The following is a 24,127-nucleotide window of genomic DNA, read 5'->3' as shown; positions in this document are numbered from 1 at the left end:
TTGATGCGCTTTAAGACTTCCAGCACCTCCTTCTCTGTAATATGTACACTCCTCAAGACATCACTATCTATTTCCCCAAGTTCCCTAACATCCATGCTTTTCCCAACAGTAAATGCCAATAAGAAATATTCATTTAGGATCTCACTCATCCCTTGTGGATCCGCACATAGATGACCTTGTAGATCCTTAAAAGGCCCTACTCTCTCTCTAGTTACTCTTTTGCCCTTTATGTATTTGTAGAAGCTCTTCGGATTCTCCTTTGCCTCATCTGCCAAAGCAATCTTAGGTCCCCTTTTTGCACTCCTGATTTCTCTCTTAACTCTACTCTGACAACTTCTATATTCTTCAAGGGATCCACTTGATCCCAGCTGCCTATGCAGGTCATATGTCTCCTTCTTTTTGATCAGGGCCTCAATATCCTGAGTCAGCCAGGGTTCCCTACTTCTAACAGCCTTGCTCTTCACTCTAAAAAGGAACGTGCTTAAACTGCACTCTGGTTAACACACTTTTGAAAGTCTCCCACTTACCAGGCGTCCCTTTGCCTGCCAACAGAGCCCCCAATTAACTTTCGAAAGTTCCTGTCTAATACCATCAAAATTGGCCTTGCCCCAATTTAGAATTTCAATTTTTGGGCCAGACCTATCATTCTCCATAGCTATCTTAAAATTAATGGAATTATGGTCACTGATCCCTCACTCACACTTCTGTCACCTGCCCTACCTCATTTCCCAAGAGGAGGTCAAATTTTGCCCCCTCTCTAGTTGGGCCATTTACATACTGAATGAGAAATTCCTCCTGAATACACAAGAGGAATTTAGAAGTTACTGGTTGTGGGTTCAAGTCCCACTTCAGAGACTTCAATAGAAGGAAGGTCCAGGCTAACCGGTATCAAGGGAGTGTTGCATAGTTGGATATTGCATCATCTCTGCTGCCTTAGCTTCAAGGGATGCAACTTGAAAGAGTGTGGCAGATAATTCATTCACTGCCAGATCACAAAAAGCACTATTGGGTCCTGCTCTAATCTGCTGGAATGTAAAGACAGCCGCCAACTTTTTTTCTCTTCGATAGACTGTTTTAAACTCATCCGCCTTTCTATCAAACCTCGCCTCCAACAATAAGTACGAGGAACTAATGGACTGGTATGATCCCCATAGAGACCAAATTCTTCTAAAAATAAATTTGAACCTCCAGTACATAGTTAATGGATGGCACAACAAGATTTTGCATTTAACATTTTTTAAAATTTGTTAACAGGATGTGGATATAGCAGGTTAGACCAGCATTTATTGTCCATCCCTAATTGTCCTGGGGAAGGTGGCAGTTTCGGAGCCATGAGGTCCATGTGGTGTAGATACACTCACAGTGCAGTTAGGAGGGGAGTTACCAGTGACATTAAAGGATACAGTTCCAATTATGTATGATGTGTGGCTTGGAGGGGAATTTGCAGGTGTTGGTGCTCCCATGCAATTGCTGCCCTTGTCCTTCTGGGTGGTAGAGGTCACAGATTTGGAAGGTACTGTCAAAGAAGCCTCGGTGAGTTGCTGCATTGCATCTTGTAGATGGTACACACTGCTGCCATTGTGCATTTGCGATGGGAGGGACTGAATGTTTAAGGTGGATGTGTGTGCCAATCATACATACAAGATAGGAGCAGGAGGAGGCCTTTTGGCCCTTCGAGCTTGCTACGCCATTTATCACGATCATGGCTGATCATCCAACTCAATAGCCTAATTCTGCATTCGCCCCATAGCCTTTGATCCCATTCTCCCGAAGTGCTATATCTAGCCGCCTCTTGAATATATTCAATGTTTTAGCATCAACTACTTCCTGTGGTAATGAATTCCACAGACTCACCACTCTGTGTGTGAAGAGGCTAGAAGTTGTCTGTCCTCTTAGGCGTATGTAAAGGTCTGCCCTCTTAGACATAAGTAAAGGGTTTCAAGACGTTAATTGAACAAGAGCACAAGAGTTCTTGGCGTTCTAACCAACATGTATTCTCAAATATCAATAAAAATAAATAATTGGGTCATGTTCTCATTGCAGTTTGTGGGACGTTGCAATGTGAAAATTTGTTGTCCTGTTTCTATCATTACAACACTGACTTCAAAAGTACTGCGTTGGTTGGTTATAACACACTTTTGCATGTCCTGACATTGCGAAAGGCACTATATAAATGAATGGTCTTGTAACATAGGCATGAACACAAAACAAAGGAGCAGGACTCACCTTCCATACATTCATTTACAGATTCATAGTCAGCATATGTTCTCCCTTCTGGCCTTTTGGTGGGCTGAACTAGCAAAATCGTGTGTGACTGAGGAGAGAGGAAGGAATTGCGTTAGATGCTCAATACTTATTCCCTCCTTTTCTCCATATTCCATCTCTTTTCAACTTCCATTTCTGATTCAAAAAGGAATTTAAAATATTGCAAAGTAACTTAACATTCCAGTGATGGCTGAGAAGATTTTTTTATGCAGCAGCTTATTGTGATTTAGAATGCACTGTCTGAAAGGGTGGTGGAAAAAGATTCATTGGTAACGTTCAAGAGGGAACATAAGTAAATAGGAAGAGGCCATTTGGCCCCTCAAACCTGCTCCACCTTTTAATAAGATCATCAACTTCACTTCATCATCCTACCTCCATAGTCCGAGATTAGCTTAATGCCCAAAATTCTATTGACCTGTGTTGAATAAACTTAATGGCTGAGAATCCACAGCCATCTGGAGTAGAGGATTCCAAAGATTCATAACCCTCGAGGAATTGGATATTGTTATGGAACAGGGTTTAGAGAACCCCAAAGTGTATAATTGAGTTCACCTGACCCACAACTTTTAATTGATTGTGGTATGGGGAGCACACGCCCACTCTACAGGTGTGGTACAGCAGAAATGGAAAAGTATTTTTTAAAGCAAAACAATGTTTATTCTATGAACTCAAGTTAACCTTTTTAAAACATAGTGAACATCTTAGCAACCATTAATTCAAATACAATCCCCAAAGAATACAACACTAAGTAATCCTTAATAACTTCCCAAACAACATCCAGAAGACAAAAGAAACACCTTTTAACAGAAGCACATCAGGTTTACATTCACTACTGAAAACATTTATAATTCCGAATTCACCAAATGATCAAGAGATAGTCTTTTCATGGCAGAGAGATCAACAGTACACCTGCTCTGTCTGGCTTCAGCTCCAACACTGAAAACAAAACTAAAACACACCCTGTAGCAAACAGCCTAAAACGAAAGTAAAAAGCGGACAGGCAGCCCAGCTCCACCCACACTCTGACATCACTGATAAACACCCATTTCGTAAAGGTACTCTCTCATGACACCACCCCGCAAGAAAAAAAAAACCCCATCAACTTCAAGATGGTTTCATTTTTCACCTTTTCCTTATCCTTTAAGAAATGCACGCAGTAAATATACTTTTTGGTTTCAAAAAACAACACACGCAATGAGGTATAATAATACGGTCCATTGTTTTTCGTTCCTCCAACTGAAATCCTTCTCAATTGACAGTCTCTTTGAACAAGAAGGTCTCTGCATGATCCGTCCATTTCTCTACGCCTTGGCATTTCTCTTTAAAGTCAGATACTTCAGTTCAATCTGATCACAGAGTCCATTGTAATTCTCCAACACAGGAGCATTGGTTATCACAGCTTTCAGGCACTCAAATGCCTGTTGAAAGTCCGCTGTTCACTGATATTTTTGACGTGTCTTCAGCAAGTCCATCAGTGGAGCAATCACGTTACAAAACCTTTGCACAAATGTTCGAGCAAATCCACTCATGCGAAGAAATCGCATTAGTTCCCTTCGTCTTGAGGGTATCAGAAACTCCTCAATAACTGTTGGTTTCATATCCCGTGTGATCATTCGACCCTGTCCGATTGTATGGCCAAGGAAAGTGACTTGGGCTTTTCAAAATTCACTTTTGGCTGGGTTTACCACCAAACCCGCCTCCTGAAGTCGATCGAATAACTTCATCAGATGTTTTAAATGTTCTTTCCATGTCTGGCTGAAAATTACCAGATCGTCGATGTATACCGCACAATTGGGTAATCCTGAAACAACTTTGTTAGTTAACCGTTGAAATGTGGCTGGGGCGTTTTTCATGCCAAATGGCATAACTTTGAATTGGTATATACCATCTGGATCACAAAAGCTGAAATCTCCTTCGCCCTTTCGGATAAAGATACCTGCCAGTAACCTTTAAGTAAATCCAGTTTGGAAATAAAAGCAGATTGTCCCACTTTCTTAAGGCAATCCTCCAAACGTGGGGTAGGATAAGAATCCGTTCTTGTAACTTCATTAACCTTTCTATAGTCCGCACACAACCATTGGGTACTGTCTGGTTTTGATACCATCACTATGGGTGAGCTCCATTGGCTGTAATCCACTTCAATTATGCCATTTTTAAGCATACTCTCAATCACTTTGTTGACCTATGCCAATTTAAAGGGTTAAGTCTGTATGGATGTTGTTTGACTGGAACAGCATTTCCTACATCTACATCATGTATAGCCATTTTAGTACTTCACAAATTTATCTCCACAAACTTGCCCATGTGATATCAATAACTCTTTCAGGTCAGTTTGTTTTTCCTCTGGATGGTAACTCAACAATTTATCCCAATTTTTAAGAATATCCTCGTTTTCCAATTGAATTTGAGGTATGTCCAATTCCACGTCATCTGGATTTGGTTCGTTACTTTGAGTTAGAATCATTAAAACCTCCTCCTTTTTCTCTCCTTCCCTTTCCAAGTATCTTTTAAGCATATTCACATGACACACTCGGTGAGTTTTCCTTCTATCCGGCATTTTTACCATATAATTCACCTCACTTAATTTCCTTTCAATCTGATAAGGTCCACAAAACCTAGCTTTTAAAGGTTCACCTACCATTGGTAACAATGCTATAACTTTATCTCCACAGGCAAAACTACGAACTTTGGATTTCTTGTCCGCTACCCGTTTCATCACATTTTGTGCAAGTTTTAAATGTTGTCTAACCAATTCACCTGCTCTTTTTAATCGTTCCCTAAAATTTGACACGTAATCCAATAATGTAAGTTCTGATTTCTCACTCACCAATTTTTCCTTAATCAATTTAAGCGGTCCTCTTACCTCATGACCAAAAATTAGTTCAAAAGGACTAAATTTGGTTGACTCATTAGGTGCATCCCTAATTGCAAACAGTACGAATGGAATTCCTTTATCCCAATCCTCTGGATAATCTTGACAATAAACCCTCAACATTGTCTTTAATGTCTGATGACACCTAACGCTCCCTGCTATTCTGGATGGTACGCAGTTGATTTAAATTGTTTTCCTAAACTATCCATAACTTCTTTGAATAACCTTGAGGTAAAATTTGATCGTTGATTCGATTGTATTTCCGTGGGTAGTCAATATCTAGTAAAGAATTTAAGTAACTCCTCCGCTGTAACATTACATACTGGAATGGCCTCTGGAAACCTAGTAGACACATCCATTATTGTCAAAAGATCTTGATTCCCACTTTTTGTTTTAGGAAGCGGTCCTACACAATCAATTAGGACCCTTGTAAAAAGTTCCTCAAATGCTGGAATGAGTATTAAGGTTGCTGGTTTTATCACTGATTGAGGTTTCCCTATCACTTGACATGTGTGACATGATTGACAAAATGTAACCACATCTTTATGTAGTCCAGGCCAATAAATTTTTTCTGGATTTTAGCTTGAGTTTTCCTTATCCCCAAATGACCTCCCACTGGTACCTCATGTGCAACTCGCAACACCTCCTTTCTATACCCTACCGGCAATACTACTTGATGAACGTCTGCCCACTTTTCATCCGCCTGCCTATGAAAAGGTCTCCATTTTCTCATCAAGACATTACTTTTACAGTAATAACGCTCTGGTATACACTGAGATTCCTCTTCCGTGTATGCTTTCTGATACATCCGTTTTATTTCTACATCTTTCTGTTGTAACTCCGCCAATTTTCCTGAACTAAAAATATCCGCCTCATCCTCCACCTGTTCTTTTCTAACCATCTGATCAAAAATCATTTCTGATAATTGCACTTCAACTTCATCTTCACTCTTTGATTTCTCCTCTCGTCTTAATCTGTGACTTTGCAACCTGGTTACCACACGATCCGGAAAAATTCCAGGATATTCGTCCTTCAACACTTCAATTGTTTGATTTTCCACTGGCTTATCAACCACAGTAGGCATCACTCCCACCTGTGATCCAGCTATATCATTACCCACAATTAACTGTGTTCCTGGACAAGATAGTTTCTCTATTACTCCTACTATCACTTCACCACACTTCACTGGACTTTCCAACCTTACCTTACATAATGGAACACTACTCCCCTCACCCTGAATTCCATTTATTACCACCTTTTCTGGCAACATTCTTCCCAAACTACATAACTCCTCATCTCTTACCATGATGGATTGACTAGCTCCCGTGTCTCTTAAAATTGTGACTTCTTTACCTGCTCCTCCTGATACACATGAGTAAACTTTTCCCACACAAGTAAATTCTTTAGAGATCTGGCAACTTCTAATCAATCACCTCTTGATCAGGCTGTACAAACTTTTGCACCTCCTTCGCTTCACTTGGGCTTTCCTTTACCAATTTCACAAACCCCACTGTCTTATCCTGTTTTACCACATCAGCCTTCCCAGTGCTTTTCTTCAACCACCAACACTGTGACTTTACATGGCCTAGTTTATTACATTGAAAACATTTGAAACTTTTCATGTCTCTTCCACCATACTGGATTTATTTTTTAATCTGAGGTACACTCTGCTTATTATCTCCCATCAGATCACCTTTACTTTTACCACTTGAGTATTTCTCATGTCCCCAGTTTCTATCCCTCACATGCTGAAACTGGTGTTGGAAACCAAGCTTTGATTTATGAACTAATTCATAATCATCTACCATTTCTGCTGCTAACCTCGCAGTTTTAACCCTCTGCACTTCCACATGAGTTCTCACTACATCAGGAATTGAACTTTTAAACGCATCCAAAAGTATAATTTCTCGGAGAGCTTCATACGTTTGGTCTATTTTCAAAGCCCTTATCCACCGATCAAAATTACTCGGTTTGATCCTTTCAAACTCCATGTATGTCTGATCAAATTCTTTCCTTAAATTTCTAAACCTTTGTCTGTAGGCTTCAGGCACTAGTTCATATGCACCCAAGATGGATTTTTTCACCTTTCATACGATTCAGATATCTCCTCTGATAGTGATTCAAACACTTCACGAGCCCTACATCCAGCTTTGCTTGAATCAGTAATACCTACATGTCCTGTGGCCATTTCATTTGTTTAGCTATCTTCTCAAATGAAATGAAAAAGGCTTCTACCTCCTTCTCATCAAACCTTGGCAATGCTTGGACATATGTAAATAGATTCCCACCAAGCCTTCGACTTTGACGCTCTTCTCACTATCCTCATCACTATCCTCAAACTGTACATTTCCCTTTACGTCTGTCAATTTTAAATTTTTTTATAAATTTAGAGTACCCAATTAATTTTTCCAATTAAGGAGCAATTTAGCATGGCCAATCCACCTAACCTGTACATCTTTGGGTTGTGGGGGTGAAACCCACGCAAACACGGGGAGAATGTGCAAACTTCACGCGGACAGGGACCCAGAGCCGGGATCGAACCTGGGACCTCGGCGCCGTGAGGCAACAGAGCTAAGCCACTGCGCCACCATGCCGCCCCACGTCTGCCAATCTTAACTGACTGTCATGTTTCATGGCCATTTTCTGACGTTCAAACTCTCTCTCTTTATCTTTTTCCCTGATCTATATCTCCCTTTCTCTTTCTTTTTGTTCTGCTAGGGCTATTCTTTCTTTTCTCCTTTCTTCTCTCTCCTTTTCATTTTCCTCGCTCTCTTTTTCTTTTTCCTGTCTCTCCTTGGGGTTCGTTTCGTTGGAGAACTTTGGAGTTCTCTCCTTCTTTTTCCTGTCTTTCGTATTCAAGTTGCTTTAATTCTTTCTCATGTTCCATTTGTTTAATTTGTAACTGCATTTTTGCTATTTCCAATGAGTCAAACTGTATCTCAGGCAACTTTAAATACTTAGCCACCGCCATAATTACCTCATCTTTTCGTATTTTGTCAGGTAATGTTAATTGCAATGTTTTTGCCAAATCTAACAGTCTGCTTTTAGTGTCTGTCCGTAAGGTATTGCGTGACCGTCTCCACCCCCAAAACCTTCAGAGCCTCTGAAAGAGCCATTGTCCACAACACACTCCCCACTTAAACTAGAATATCACACCTGAAAAGCACCCACAATATGCTCACCCCTCACTGTCTTTCACTAGTTCACTAAGCCAATCCAATGGATAGACTTTTATCCCCCTCGAGCCTCCAATTTGTTATGGGCCAGGGTTTAGAGAACCCCAAAGTGTATCATGGAGTTCACCTCTCCCACAACTTTAAATAGATTGTGGTCTGGGGAGCACACAGCCCACTCTCCAGGTGTGGTACAGTAAAGTAAAGTAAAACAATGTTTATTCTATGAACTCAAGTTAACCTTTTTATTGATTCCCACATTTTGTTTTCAGAAGCGGTCCTACGCAATCAATTAGGACCCTTGTAAAAGGTTCCTCAAATGCTGGAATGGGTATTAAGAGCGCTGGTTTTGTCACTGCTTGAGGTTTCCCTTTCACTTGACATGTGTGACATCATTGACAAAATTTAACTACATCTTTATGTAGTCTAGGCCAATAAAAATGTTTCTGGATTTTAGCTTGAGTTTTCCTTATTCCCAAATGACCTCCCACTGGTACCTAATGTGCAACTCGCAACACCTCCTTTCTATACCCTACCGGCTTGATGAACTTCTGCCCACTTTTCATTCGCCTGCATATGTAAAGGTCTCCATTTTCTCATCAAGACATCACTTTTACGGTAATAACGCTCTGGTATACACTGAGATTCCTCTTCCGTTTGTGCTTTCTGATACATCTGCTTTATTTCTATATCTTTTTGTTGTAACTTTGCCAATTTTCCTGAACAAAAATTTCTTCCTCATCCTCCACCAGTTCTTGTTCCTTTTCAACCATCTGATCAAAAATTGTTTCTGATACTTGCACTTCACCTTCACTCTTTGATTTCTCCTCTTGTCTTAACCTATGACTTTGCGACCTTGTTACTACACAATCCGGAAAAATCCCAGTATATTCGTCCTTCAACACTTTAGTTGTCTGATTTTCCACTGGCTTATCAAGCACAGTAGGCATCACTCCCACCTGCGATCCAGCTATATCCTTACCCAAGATAAACTGTATTCCTGGACAAGATAGTTTCTCTATTACTCCTACTACCACTTCACCACTCTTCACTGGACTTTCCAACCTTACCGTACATGTTTTTTTTGTAAATATTTTTATTCTCCTCCTTTTTCACATTTTCTCCCAAATTTACACCCACCAACAATAAACAATAATCAGCAACAAATATGTCAATCCCCATAATAACAACGATCCCATCCTCACACCAACCCCCAAACATTAGCCCGCATGTTTACATAAACAAATGACAAAAAGGAATCAGGGATTACCCATAGTCACCCTGAATACACAGGGATCCCCTCCTCCCCAACCCTCCCAACTAGTGTTCGATGTTATCCAGTTCTTTTATGTTCAGAATGAATAATGCCCATGACATGTAGAACCCCTCCGTCCTTCCCCTCAGTTCAAACTTAACCTTCTCACGAGTCAAGAATTCCAACAGGTCCCCCCGCCACGCCAGGGCAGAGGGTGGAGAGGCTGCTCTCCATTCCAACAGGATCTGCCTTCGGGCGACCAACGAGGCGAAGGCTACGATATCTGCCCCGCACCCGTTTCCAACCCTGGCTGGTCCGGCACTGCGAATATGGCCTCCCGGGGTCCCGGGTCCAGTTTCACGTGCACCACCTTGGAAATTACCCTAAAAACCTTCCAGTAATCCTCTAGCTTTGGACAGGACCAAAACATATGAACGTGATTAGCGCCCCCCCCCCCCCCGGCAACGCTCGCACACATCCTCTACTCCTTCAAAGAATCGGCTCATCCTCGCCCTCATGAGGTGTGCTCTGTATGCAACCTTCAGCTGTATCAGCCCCAACCTTGCACACGAGGTAGAGGCATTCACTCTCCGGAGCACCTCATACCAGACCCCCTCCTCTATGACCAACCCCAACGCTTCCTCCCACTTTGCTTTGATCCCTTCCAGTGGTGCCTTATCCTCTTCCAAAATAGCTCCGTACACCGCTGACACTACCCCCTTCTCTAGTCCCCTTGTCGTCAGCACCTCCTCCAGCAACGTGGAGGCCGGTTCCTCTGGGAAGCTCTGCATCTCCTTTCTGGCAAAATCTCGAACCTGCATGTATCTAAACATTTCTCCCTGTTCCAGCCCATACTTTGTTTCCAGCTCCTTCAATCCTGCAAACCGACCCCGAAGAAACAAATCTTTTAGCGTCTTAATCCCTTCTCTTCCCATTTCCGAAAATCTCCATCCCACCTCCCTAGCTCAAATCTGTGGTTCCCCCGAATCAGCATTTCCCTTGACCCTGCCCCCAACCCGAAGTGTTGGCAAAACTGCCTCCAAATTCTCAATGAAGCTATTATCACCGGACTCCCTGAGTATTTCCACGGAACTATCGGGGGTGGGGCTGTTGCTAGTGCTTTCAGTCCCGACCCCCTGCACAAACTCTCCTCCATTCTGACCCACTGGGAATCAATCCCTCTGACCCAGCTCCGCATCATCTCCACATTCGCCGCCCAGTAGTAGTACATCAGGTTCGGAAGACCCAAACCCCCTGCCTGCCTTCCCCTCTGTAGCAGCACCTTTCTCACTCTGGCCACCTTCCCTCCCCATATGAATGAGGTAATCCTTCCCTCAATCTCCCTGAAAAATGCCTTTGGCAGGAAAATCGGCAGGCATTGAAAAATAAACAGAAATAGCGGCAACACATTCATTTTAACCGCCTGTACCCGACCCGCCAGTGACAGAGGGAGACCACCCCACCTTGCCAGATCGGCTTTCACTCTCCCCACCAAACTAGAAATGTTGTACCTGCAAAGCCTCCCCCACTCCCGGGCAACCTGCACCCCCAGATACCTAAATTGAGTCCCTGCTCTACGGAATGGCAGCCCCCCACCCCCGGCTGAGACACCACAAAGTACTCACTCTTGTCCAGGTTCAGCTTGTACCCCGAGAAAGACCCAAATACCCGCAGTAGCTCCAATATTCCCCCTATCGACACACTCGGTTCCGACACATATAACAGCAAGTCATCGGCATATAAGGACACCCTATGCTCTATCCCCCCCTGCACTATTCCTTTCCATGCTCCCGAACTTCTTAATGCAATGGCCAACGGCTCAATCGCAAGTGCAAACAGCAGGGGGGACATAGGACATCCCTGCCTCGTCCCACGGTGGAGAGAAAAGTATCTCGAGCTGATGTTGTTTGTGCGGACACTCGCCTTCAGCTCCTTATATAGTAGCTTTACCCAGTTCACAAATCTTGGTCCAATCCCAAACCGCTCCAGAACTGCCATCACGTACCCCCATTCTACCCAGTCAAATGCCTTCTCGGCGTCCAATGCCACAACCACCTGTTTCCTTCCCCTCCGCCGGTGCCATAACGACGTTCAAAACCCTCCTAATGTTCAAAAAGAGCTGCCTCCCTCTCACGAACCCCGTCTGATCCTCACCTATCACCTTCGGGAGGCACACTTCCAGCTTTCCGCCATTACCTTCGCCAACACTTTTGTGTTCACATTCAGAAGTGATATGGGCCTATACGACCCACACAACGTCGGATCCTTTTTTTTATAGCAACAGTGAAATCGATGCCTGCCCCAAAGTTTGTGGCAACACCCCCTTCCCTATCGCCTCTTCAAACATCTTCAGGGGTGCCAGCTTATCCTTGAATTTTTTATAATATTCCAGCGGAAACCCATCTGGCCCTGCCACCTTCCCCGACTGCATCCTCCCAATCGCATCTTTTATCTCCAGCTCCACTATCGCTCCTTCTAATGTAGCCCTGTCCCCCTCCCCTAGCCTCAGCCCATCTAAACATTCCTGCATCTCACGGTCTCCCCCGGGTGGCTCTGACCTGTACAACCTCTCATAATACACCTCAAAAACCTTGTTAATCAGCTCCGGAGCCACCACCAACTTCCCTGCCCTATCCCTCACCTGAAGAATTTCCCTTGCCGCTGCTTCCCTCCAGAGCTGACCTCCTAACATACTGATAACACCTGCCTTATCTCCATGTTCATAAACTGCACCCCTTGCTCGCCTCAGTTGGCGCACCGCCTTCGTGGTAGACAGTCGGTCGAAGCTCGCCTGTAGTTCCTTCCTCTTTTCCAGCTTCGCTGGGTCCCCATCTTCTGCATAACTCCTATCTGCCTCCAACATCTCATCTATTACCCTCTGCCGCTCCAACCTCTCCTTTGTCCACCGTGGCCTTAAACAAAATTAACTCACCCCTCACCACCGCCTTTAGAGCCTCCCAGACAACTGCCTTCGACACCTCACCCATACAGTTGAAACCTACATATTCCTTAATTACCGTTTCAATTTTCTCACAGAACACTTCACTTGGTTCCCCAAAAGCCCCACATCCAGTTTCCACCCGGCCTCTGCGCCATCCCCTTCTCCAGTACCATATCCACCCAATGCGGAGCATGATCTGACACTGCAATTGCAGAGTATTCCGATCCCCAAACTTACCTTACATAATGGAACAGTACTCCTCTCACCCTGAATTCCACATATTACCACCTTTTCGGGCAACATTCTTCCCAAACTACATAACTCCTCATCTCTTACCATTAAAGATTGACTAGCTGCTGTATCTCTTAAAATTGTGACTTCTTTACCTGTTCCTCCTGATACACATGAGTAAACTTTACCCACACAAGTAAATTCTTTAAAGAGATCTGGCACATTCTTATCAATCACCTCTTGATCAGGCTGTACAATCTTTTGCACCTCCTTCGCTTCACTGGGGCTTTCCTTTACCACTTTAACAAACCCTACTGTCTTATCCTGTTTTACCACATCAGCCTTCCCAGTGCTTTTCTTCAACCACCAACACGGCAACCTTACATGGTCTAGTTTATTACAGTGAAAACATTTGAAACTTTTGATGTCTCTTCCACGCTCCTGGATTAAAAAAAAAATCTGAGGTACACTCTCCTTATTATCTCCCATCAGATCACCTTTACCTTTACCACTTGAGTATTTCTCATGTCCCCAGTTTCTATCCCTCACAGGCTGAAACTGATGTCGGAAACCAAGCTTTGATTTATGAACTCATTCATAATCATCTACCATTTTTGCTGCTAATCTCGCAGTTTTAACCCGCTGCTCTTCCACATGAGTTCTCACTACATCAGGAATTGAATTTTTAAACTCCTCCAAAAGTATAATTTCTCTGAGAGCTTCATACATTTGGTCTATTTTCAAAGCCCTTATCCACCTATCAAAATTACTCTGTTTGAGTCTTTCAAACTCCATGTATGTTTGACCAAATTCTTTCCTTAAATTTCTAAACCTTTGTCTGTGGACTTCAGGCACTAGTTCATGTACACCCAAGATGGATTTCTTCACCTCTTCATACGTTCCAGATATCTCCTCCGGTAGTGATGCAAACACTTCACTAGCCCTACCTACCAGTTTTGTTTGAATCAGTAATACCCACATGTCCTGTGGCCATGTCCTGTGGCCATTTCATTTGTTTAGCCACCTTCTCAAATGAAATGAAAAAGGCTTCTACCTCCTTGTCAAATCTTGGCAATGCTTGGATATCACTATCATCCAACTGTACGTTTCCCTTTACGTCTGCCAATTTTAACTGACTGTCATGTTTCATGGCCGTTTTCTGAAGTTCAAACTCTCTCTCTTTATCTTATTCCCTGATCTGTATCTCCCTTTCTTTTTCATAGGTTATCATAGAATTTACAGTGCAGAAGGAGGCCATTTGGCCCATCGAGTGCACCGGCTCTTGGAACGAGCACCCTACGCAAGGTCAACACCGCCACCCTATCCCCATAACCCAGTAACCCCACCCAACACTAAGGACAATTTATCATGGCCAATCCACCAATACTGCACATCTTTGGACTGTGGGAGGAAACCGGAGCACCCGGAAGAAACCCACACACACGGGGAGGATGTGCAGACTCCGCACAGACAGTGACCCAAGCCGGAATCGAACCTGGGACCCTGGAGCTGTGAAGCAATTGTGCTATCCACAATGCTACCGTGCTGCCCTTCACTTTTTGTTCAGCTAGGGCTATTCTTTCTGTTTTCCTTTCTTTTCTTTCTTTTTCCTCTCTCTTTCTTTTTCCTCTCTCTCTCTCTTTCTCTTTCTTTTTCCTATCGCTCTCTCTATTGTATTCAAGCTGCTTTAATTCTTTCTCATGTTCCATTTGTTTAATTTGCAACTGCATTTTTGCTATTTCCAATGAGTCAAACTGTATCTCAGGCAACTTTAAATGCTTAGCCACCACCATAATTACCTCATCTTTCGCATTTTGTCAGGTAATGTTAACTGCAATGTCTTTGCCAAATCTAACAGTGTGCTTTTAGTGTCTGTCCGTAAGGTACTGCGTGTGACCGTCTCCACCCCCAAAAACTTCAGAGCCTCTGAAAGAGCCACAGTCCACAATACACTCCCTACTTAAACTAAAATACCACACCTGAAAAACACCCACAATATGCTCACCCCTCACTGTCTTTAAGTTCACTGAGCCAATCCAATAGATAGACTTTTTTCCCCCCTTGAGCCTCCAATTTGTTATGGGCCAGGGTTTAGAGAACCCCAAAGTGTATCATGGCGTTCACCTGACCCACAACTTTTACTAGATTGTGGTATGGGGAGCACACGGCCCACTCTACAGGTGTGGTACAGCAGAAATGGAAAAGTAGTTTTTAAAGCAAAACAATGTTCATTCTATGAACTCAAGTTAACCTTTTTAAAACATACAGTGAACATCTTTGCAACCATTAATTCAAATACAACCTCGAAAGACTGCAACACTAAATAAACCTTTCAGCTTTCCTTTTTTAACATCCATACGACTTAAAAACAAAACATTTATCAGAAGCACTTCAGGTTAAAGTCACGACTGAAAACAGTTATAATTCTGAATTCAACAAATGATCAAGAGATAGTCTTTTGATGGCAGAGAGAACAGCAGTACACCTGCTTGGTCTGGCTTCAGCTGAAATACTGAAAACGAAACTAAAACACACCCTGAAGCCTGCTCAAAAACGAAAGTAAAAAGCTGACAGACAGCCCAGCTCCACCCACTCTCTGACATCACTGCAGTAGTAAACACCCATTTCTTAAAGATACTCTTGCTACAGATATTTATATACACACCCATTTATAAACACCCATTTCTTAAAGGTACTCCCACATGACAATAGCAAGAACATCCTTCCTCAGATAAGGACACCAAAACTGCACACAATACTCCTGGTGTGGCCTTTTCAATGCTCTGTAACAATTGTAGGAAAACCTCTCCCTATGAAGACCAACATCGCTGTCGATAAGGTAGCACTTGCAGCAGAACCAGACTTGTTCAGTTGTTTCATGCTGCCATGAAACAAGGCCAAGGGTCAAGTGCTGGCAAATGGGATAATGAGGTCGGTCAGGTGTTATTCTTGGATCTTTGCAGACTCGATGGGCCGTAGGGCCTCTGCTGCATTGTATTATCCTGTAATTCTGTTCCAGAGCTCGGAAACCAGTTCACCGCATGAACATGGATATTCAGACTCCATACACTGTGGTTTACACAGTCCAAAGATGTGCAGTTTGGGTGGACTGGCCATTCTAAATTGCGCTTAGTGTCCAAAACGTTTGGGTGGGGTTACTGGGCTACGGGGAAAGTGTGGAGGTATGGGCTTGGGTAGGGTGCTCTTTCCAAGGGCCAGTGCAGACTCGAAGGGCCAAGGCTGCCTTCTGCCCTGTACATTCTATGATTAAGTGCCCCAATTAACGTTAGATACCGGTGACGACCTCGCCGGGTTGGCCATCGTGAAATACCCGGCTGTTCCGTTCACTACCACACTTAGAAACCTTTCTGTTCGATAGCACCCTCATTTTAATGATATAATTTTCCATGGGTTAGTTTGCTTTTGATTGGAAAGCACAAGAGGCAAGTTTGTATTATAAACTCATTTAGATGAAAACAACTGATACAGGAACCTGTTTGAAATTTCAAAAAAACCAATAACTATGCTGCAGTCCCACAATAGTTCATAACAACTGAAATTTTACCACAACTGGAATAAGGCAACACATCTAAAATTGCAAGAATGTGCTATCCTAAATTTATTTAGGACACACGGAAGAGTACAACTCCAAACATTTTAAAGTATCATCACCAACTTGCAAAGCTACTGGCTAGCTAGCGGCATGATTCAACAACACGAGACCCACAATTGCCCACAAGGACATTTGTAACCTTAAATAGGGTCTGTCTGTATGTCACACAAGAAGAGGACAGAAAGAAACTAGCATAATACTACAGTACAGTAATATATTTTAAAACTTAATATAACAAATTATGATCTTATAAGGTTGAAGTAGTCTCAGGTAACAAAAATCCCACTGTTTAGGGACCACACATTTTGTGGCAGCTAGTTCTGAATTTATTTTAGTTACATAATGTCCAGCATTAGTGAACTTTCCAGGATTTCTTGCATTTTAAGGATAGATTCCTAGCTGCGATAGTTCCGTGCTAGTTTCAGTCATTTTGGAAGCATCAATAGCACATTCACCTGCACGTTTACTGCCTGAAACATAGAAATAATGTATACAAATTAACACCAGCACTAAAAATTATTATAGTAAATATATACAATATGTTCTCACCACTGTTGAATTACTTTAAAAATCATTTAAATTTTCTTTTGTACAATCTTCCCTGATTTGTCACTACTAGCCAGTAACTTATGTTAAAGTACAGTTCTCAGCCCTATAAACACTCCTTGAATTTGAAACACATTATCCCTGCATCCTCCAGCAATACATCCTCTGAGTTTTCGATACCCATCCAATGCTAACCTCTGTCACTCCATCTTTGGCATCTGTGATTTCTATTAATTGGGCCTCAAATTCAAGAATATCCTCCCTCGACCTCTTTCATGTTCTTAATCAAACCTCTTTGACGAAGGTTTTGGTCAGCTATCCTAATGTTTCTTTATGTGGCTCAGTGTCAATTCTATTTCTGATAATTCTCCCATGAAGTTTCTTGGGAAGATTTTTAACCACATAAAAGGTGTGATATTGATGCAAGATGTGGTTGTTGAAGGAAACTTACTCATTTTGCTTCAGAAATTCAATGTATCTCCTCCAAATAAATCATTTTTTCCCAAACAGGTTCGCAACTAGGCTTATATTTTGTGACCAGTGTATATTTAACATAACAATCACTTCTGATAAACGTACACCAGGGAGCTTAGACCATGCTCCAAACTGCTTGCATTTCCTCAAAAAAGTTAACTTTCCCTCCAGTTTCTTTAAAAAAAAAACAGCTACACCTCAAGGTTTCATGTTATCCATTTTACAAAGGGGTTTCAAATGCACATTGCCTAAAAGACCACAGAGTAATTGAACACAAGGCCATTTGCAATTAATGCACCAAACATTTTATAACGGCTATAAAAGTAGAATTTTGTTTTTCCCTGTAAACAAATCAATGTATATATATATATATATATATATATATGACGTGGAGATGCTGGCATTGGACTGGGCTGGGCACAGTAAGAAGTCTTACAACACCAGATTAAAGTCCAACAGGTTTGTTTAGAATCAGTAGCTTTCAGAGCGCAGCTCCTTCCTCAGGACTCACCTGATGAATGAGCTGCGCTCCGAAAGCTAGTGATTTGAAACAAACCTGTTGGACTTTAATCTGGCGTTGTAAGACTTCGTACTATACACATATATATATATAAATTCTTGTTAATTTTGCTAGTAATTTCTGTGAATTTTGTACTAATATAATAAACTAACTCAATTCAAATCTTTCACTCAGAATAAAAACTACCAAGTACGTTTATAGTTTTATCTGCTACTTGTAAATAGAGTACTCTCCTGTTATTGACTGACAACTTCTGCAGGAGTTGAGTTCAGAAGTGGCCAGGCCGCCTATAGGCCAAACAAATGGAGCATTGCTCAACCTCAACCACCACCAGCAATTTCTCCTTTTCACTTCTAACCCAAATACGGCATGTATAAACTATATACAATCTCCAATTTAAAGTAAACCGCAGTCCCAGACTTTATCAGTCTTTCCAATGGTCTCCCTTTAGCTTCTCACCATGATGATCCTTTGAAGCACTTCAGAACCATTGGATTGAAGCGCGCTGCCAACACTTACTCCGCCCACAGCCGCCATCTTTGTGCTGGTCATTTAAACGCACCATCCCTTAATTAGATATTCTAGATCGAGATCATAGTCTTCAAGTTTCATCACACTAATATTCAATCGGTTACTATTGGCGAACCGAAGCCTAAGATGTGATGTTTCGCAGAGGAGCACACTCACACACATGTCCTTTTCTAAATGCCTTTGGCGGTCGCCATCTTTGTGAGGGGCAAGGAAGAGGGATTTAACACGTCATTAAATGTCAGTGTAATCGCCTGGAAAAGTAAACCAGGAAGGGTATTATTTCATGGAAAATGTCGAGTTGTTATTTTATTTGATTTGAAGTAAGATCACGAGGTGCCAGTGTGTTGTTGTCTGGCGCTCTTTGACCCGGATGTGACGAAATTTGCCGGAAGTTGACGGCTGGTGCTATGGGTCGAACGGCCGCTTCGGTTTTGGGGCTTTCCTCCGGCTGTCAGGCCCAATGAAGATGGAGCTCGATTCAGCAAACGATTAAAAGAAAGGGGGGCCTCGGATTGCCCTTCCGTGAAATTTGTCCCCAAATTGCTGCCGGCGTCTGTCCCCCACCTTCAAATCGACTCTCTGACCCCCCACCCCCGACTCTCTGACCCCCCCACCCCCGACTCTCTGACCCCCCACCCCCGACTCTCTGACCCCCCACCCCCGACTCTCTGACCCCCCACCCCCGACTCTCTGACCCCCCACCCCCGACTCTCTGACCCCCCACCCCCGACTCTCTGACCCCCCACCCCCGACTCTCTGACCCCCCACCCCCGACTCTCTGACCCCCCACCCCCGACTCTCTGACCCCCCACCCCCGACTCTCTGACCCCCCACCCCCGACTCTCTGACCCCCCACCCCCGACTCTCTGACCCCCCACCCCCGACTCTCTGACCCCCCACCCCCGACTCTCTGACCCCCCACCCCCCGACTCTCTGACCCCCCCACCCCCGACTCTCTGACCCCCGACTCTCTGACCCCCCACCCCCGACTCTCTGACCCCCGACTCTCTGACCCCCCACCCCCGACTCTCTGACCCCCCACCCCCGACTCTCTGACCCCCCACCCCCGACTCTCTGACCCCCCACCCCCGACTCTCTGACCCCCCACCCCCGACTCTCTGACCCCCCACCCCCGACTCTCTGACCCCCCACCCCCGACTCTCTGACCCCCCACCCCCGACTCTCTGACCCCCCACCCCCGACTCTCTGACCCCCCACCCCCGACTCTCTGACCCCCCACCCCCGACTCTCTGACCCCCCACCCCCGACTCTCTGACCCCCCACCCCCGACTCTCTGACCCCCCACCCCCGACTCGCTGACCCCCCACCCCCGACTCTCTGACCCCCCACCCCCGACTCTCTGACCCCCCACCCCCGACTCTCTGACCCCCCACCCCCGACTCTCTGACCCCCCACCCCCGACTCTCTGACCCCCACCCCCGACTCTCTGACCCCCCCCCACCCCCGACTCTCCGACCCCCCCCCCACCCCCGACTCTCCGACCCCCCCCCCACCCCCGACTCTCCGACCCCCCCCCCACCCCCGACTCTCCGACCCCCCCCCACCCCCGACTCTCCGACCCCCCGACCCCCCCCCCCCACCCCCGACTCTCCGACCCACCCCCGACTCTCCGACCCCCCCCCACCCCCGACTCTCCGACCCCCCCCCACCCCCGACTCTCCGACCCCCCCCCAAGCCCCGACTCTCTGCCCCCCCCCAAGCCCCGACTCTCTGCCCCCCCCCAAGCCCCGACTCTCTGCCCCCCCCCCAAGCCCCGACTCTCTGCCCCCCCCCAAGCCCCGACTCTCTGCCCCCCCCCCCCAAGCCCGACTCTCTGCCCCCCCCCCCCAAGCCCCGACTCTCTGCCCCCCCCCCCAAGCCCCGACTCTCTGCCCCCCCCCCCAAGCCCCGACTCTCTGCCCCCCCCCCCCAAGCCCCGACTCTCTGCCCCCCCCAAGCCCCGACTCTCTGCACCCTCCACCCCGACTCTACGCCCCTGCCTGACTCCCTACCCCTACCCCCCCCCTGATTCCCTCCCTCAACATCCAACCCCACCCCCGGCTCCGTCACCTCCCTGCGGCGGCAGAATGGACGATCTCAGCACCATCAGCCTCCTCTCCCTGGCCATGCTGGTCGGCTGTTACGTGGCAGGTACCATCCCTTTGGCGTTCAACTTTTCCGAGGTAAGCAGAGGTCGCCCCCTCTCACTAACTAGCCGGTATAGTTCACCATTTACTGACCCCTAACTCCACCTCTCTTCCCCCCCCCCCAGCGACAGATCTTTCCACTGTATATAAGTTGGCTTTCTATTCTAAAAGGATGGACGTTCAAAACATTTTTAGTTGATTATTTCTCACTTTGGGAAACATTATTCAGTCGGGTTCAGTAAAAAAATATAGCTAACAAAGGTGGGAGTTCAGATGTTTTTTTATAACGTTTCGTGGCAGTTTTTGCTTCACCTGTAACTCCTTTGCATTTAAGACTGAGTCATGTAAATGGATTACTAGATTGTAATCTGACTGCCCAAATCATGGACGTTCGATTACATTTTAAGAAACTGCTGCAGAAGGAGTCCAATATTTTCACAAACACAAACAAAAGCCCAATTTGCTCCCTAATATTAATTTGCAAATTTGTGTTCCAAGGTGACAGTTTGAGAAATAATGCCTTTGTCCCATCAACGCAAGATGCTCAATACTTTAACAAAATACATCCATGTAGATTTCATAGAATTTACAGTGCAGAAGGAGGCCATTCGGCCCATCGAGTCTGCACCGGCTCTTGGAAAGAGCACCCTATCCGAGGTCCACACCTCTACCCTATCCCCATAACCCAGTAACCCCACCCAACACTACTGGCAATTTTGGACACTAAGGGCAATTTATCATGGCCAATCCACCTAACCTGCACATCTTTTGGACTGTGGGAGGAAAGCGGAGCACCCGGAGGAAACCCACGCACACACGGGGAGGATGTGCAGACTCCGCACAGACAGTGACCCAAGCCGGAATCGAACCTGGGACCCTGGAGCTGTGAAGCAATTGTGCTATCCACAAGGCTACCGTGCTGCCGTGTTTACATGAACAATGGTATCTGCAGAAATATCAGTCTTTCAGTATATTTACTTTTTCAAAAAATGTTTAGTGGTATTTCAAGTAACAGTTACAGAATAAACACGAGTATCATACAATGACAAATGAGAAAACCGTACAAAGGTTTGAACAGCCAGCCTTGGGGGCCCTCTGTCACTATAGCCGTGATGGGGGCTCTAACGTTGGATAATATTTACATTTGTGTAACACAGTTTGATTTTTCAGAACAGTTTGTCGGGTTCCACTGGGGTCCCTGCTGCTTGACGGTACGTGTTGTTTCCCCCTTCGGTGTCCTGGTGCGTTTCAGGTTGTGTCCCTCCCCCTCGCTCATCTGTTGTCTTCATTCTGCTGGGGGGGGGGGGGGGGGGGGCGGGGGAGAGGGAGAGGAGGGAGAGGGGTCGTCCCACTCTCCACTTGATCTTTAGGCCTTTGAGAGGGGATGGGCCTGGTTGTTACCCTGGTTTCTACCTGTATAGAGGAGGCCTGTGCTCCCTCCAGTAGGTGCCCCTCGTCCCCATTCCTTCCCTGTGGTGTAAAATCTCTGTTCGGTCTCTCTTATTTCAAATTACATTTTTCCCAGCCTCAGGAATTCGGCCAGATCTGAGATCCATTTCGAAGCCCGGGGCGGTGCTGCTAACTTCCACCCAAGCAGAACTCTCCGCCTGCTGATCAGTAAGACCAGAGGTCTTGAGTGCTCTGACACCTCGAAGGCTGCCACTGGCGGGCATGGCTCCATCTCGACCCCACCACCCTGGACATAACCTCGAAAAAGGCCACCCAGAATTCCCCGAGTCTGGGGCAGGACCAGAACAGGTGGTTGAATGAACCCCCCTCCCCCACCAGCACCTTTCGCACTTTCCTCCACCCCCTGGAAGAACCCGCTTATGCATGTCTTGGTGAGGTGCTCTGTGCACCACTTTGAGCTGCATCAGGCTTAACCCGGTGCAGGGGGAGGTAGAGTAGACTCGATGCAGAGTCCCCCCCCCCCTATTTCCATGCACAGTTCCTCTCGTCTGGTCTTGTCCAGTGGAATCTTAACCTTTTCTATGAGCCTCCTATATATGTCACCGCGCTTGTCATTCCCTCGCCAGTCCAGCCCTACCATTGTGTCTAGGATTTGTTTGTGGGTCTTTGGGGAATGCTTTCTTCTCCTTGTGGAGAAAGGTACACAGCCCCCACATCACAATGGTAACATTCGTCCATGCCGGTGCAAACATGTGGTTTTTGCAGATAGGAGTCCCTGTAGACCTCTCGCTCAGTTCAAAATGGTGCCTAAACTGGTTCTACGTCCTTAGGGTGGCTACCACTGGGCTCCTGGAGTCTGCGTGTGAGGGGGCTGGGAGTGGTGCAGTGGCCAGCGCATGGAGACACGCACCCGTGCAGGAGGCCGCCTCGATTCGGATCTAATCCAAGCCATCCACTCGCCCTTTACGTGTTGGTTGCCCAGTGATAGAATAGAAGATTCGGTAGGGCCGGGCCCCCCATGTGCAACCCTCGCTGTAAAATGGATTTCCGTATTCTAGAAACTCTTCCCACCACCCCCTCTACACACACACTGATGAAGGCCATGATTAAGATTAACTTGACAACCCTGGTGAAGAAGGAATTGGGGACGAAGATGGGGAGTGACCAAAAGAAGAAGAGGAACCTAGGTACTATATTCATTTTGATCGTCTGTACCCTTCCGGCTAGCGAAGGAGCGACCCTTTTCACCACCTCCAGCAGGCTGGAGAGGTTCGCGCCTCCTCCAAGTGTAGGCCACTTGGATCCCCAGATACCTGAACTTGGTTGGGTTACTTTAAATGGTAGTTCCTCTGCTCCTCGCTCCAGGGGGTTCACCGGGTAGATTTCACTCTTTCCCAAGTTGAATTTGTAATCTGAGAAGGTGCCGAACTCCCTGAGGAGTCCGGTTATCTTTCCCATGTTGATTAGGGGGTCCGACAAGTCAAGGAGCAGGTCATCCACACAGAGTGAAATTCTGTGCTTTCTGCCCCCTCCTCAGATACCCGACCACCAATCCGCTGATCTAAGGGGCTCAATTGCCAGTGTGAACAGGAACGGGGATGGCAGGCATCCCCGCCTCGTTTCCCCAGTGCAGCCGAAGGTATTCGGAGCTGGTGGCGTTTGTCTGTACGCTTGCCATAGGAGCGCTGTACAGGAGCTTCACCCACGTGGTGAACCCTGCTTCAAGCCATTGAAGCACCTCCATGAGGTACCTCCATTCTACTCTATCAAAGGCTTTCTCAACGTCCAGGGAGACGATCACCTCTGGTAGCTTCTCCCCGGATGGGGTCATTATTATGTTCAGCCGACGTCTGATATTCGCTGTTAGTTGTCTTCCTTTAACAAATCAGGTCTGATCTGCGATCACATCTGGCAGGCAGCTCTCCAGTCGCATCGCCAGTGCTTTCTCTAGGATTTTCGCGTCAGTGTTCAGGAGAGAGATGGGTCTGTATCGATACATAGATACATTGAAGATAGGAGCAGTAGGAGGCCTTTTGGCCCTTGGAGCCTGCTCCACCATTTATCACAATCATGGCTGATCATCCAACTCAATAGTCTAAACCTGCTTTCTCCCCATTGCCTTCAATCCCATTCTCCCCAAGTGCTTTAC

General features: G+C 45.7%; 2 protein-coding genes across 3 annotated transcripts in view; one reads left to right on the top strand and one right to left on the bottom strand.

Annotated features, from left to right (window-relative positions):
• LOC140398560 (enhancer of rudimentary homolog) overlaps positions 1-18,707 on the bottom strand; it is a 52,101-nt gene extending 33,394 nt beyond the window's left edge. The window contains exons 1-3 of one of the 2 annotated variants that reach the window (XM_072487358.1): positions 18,350-18,707; positions 16,806-16,820; positions 2,227-2,314 (exon numbers count right to left, since the gene is read on the bottom strand). In XM_072487358.1, the coding sequence (XP_072343459.1) occupies positions 2,227-2,314; positions 16,806-16,820; positions 18,350-18,442 (196 nt within the window). In that variant the 5' untranslated portion in view covers positions 18,443-18,707. The remainder of the gene's footprint in view (positions 1-2,226; positions 2,315-16,805; positions 16,821-18,349) is intronic. The other variant, XM_072487367.1, reaches the window with a different exon arrangement.
• Positions 18,708-20,402: 1,695 nt separating this feature from the next.
• Positions 20,403-24,127, top strand: part of slc39a9 (solute carrier family 39 member 9) — a 100,238-nt gene continuing 96,513 nt past the window's right edge. Inside the window, exon 1 of the mRNA XM_072487345.1 lies at positions 20,403-20,604. Coding sequence (XP_072343446.1) covers positions 20,509-20,604 — 96 coding nt within the window. The 5' untranslated portion in view covers positions 20,403-20,508. The remainder of the gene's footprint in view (positions 20,605-24,127) is intronic.

The sequence above is a fragment of the Scyliorhinus torazame genome, chromosome 2, assembly GCF_047496885.1.
Source record: "Scyliorhinus torazame isolate Kashiwa2021f chromosome 2, sScyTor2.1, whole genome shotgun sequence".
Classification (NCBI taxonomy): Eukaryota; Metazoa; Chordata; class Chondrichthyes; order Carcharhiniformes; family Scyliorhinidae; genus Scyliorhinus; species Scyliorhinus torazame.
The sequence above is the reverse complement of the archived record's forward strand: the minus strand, read 5'-3'. Positions and strand labels throughout refer to the sequence as shown.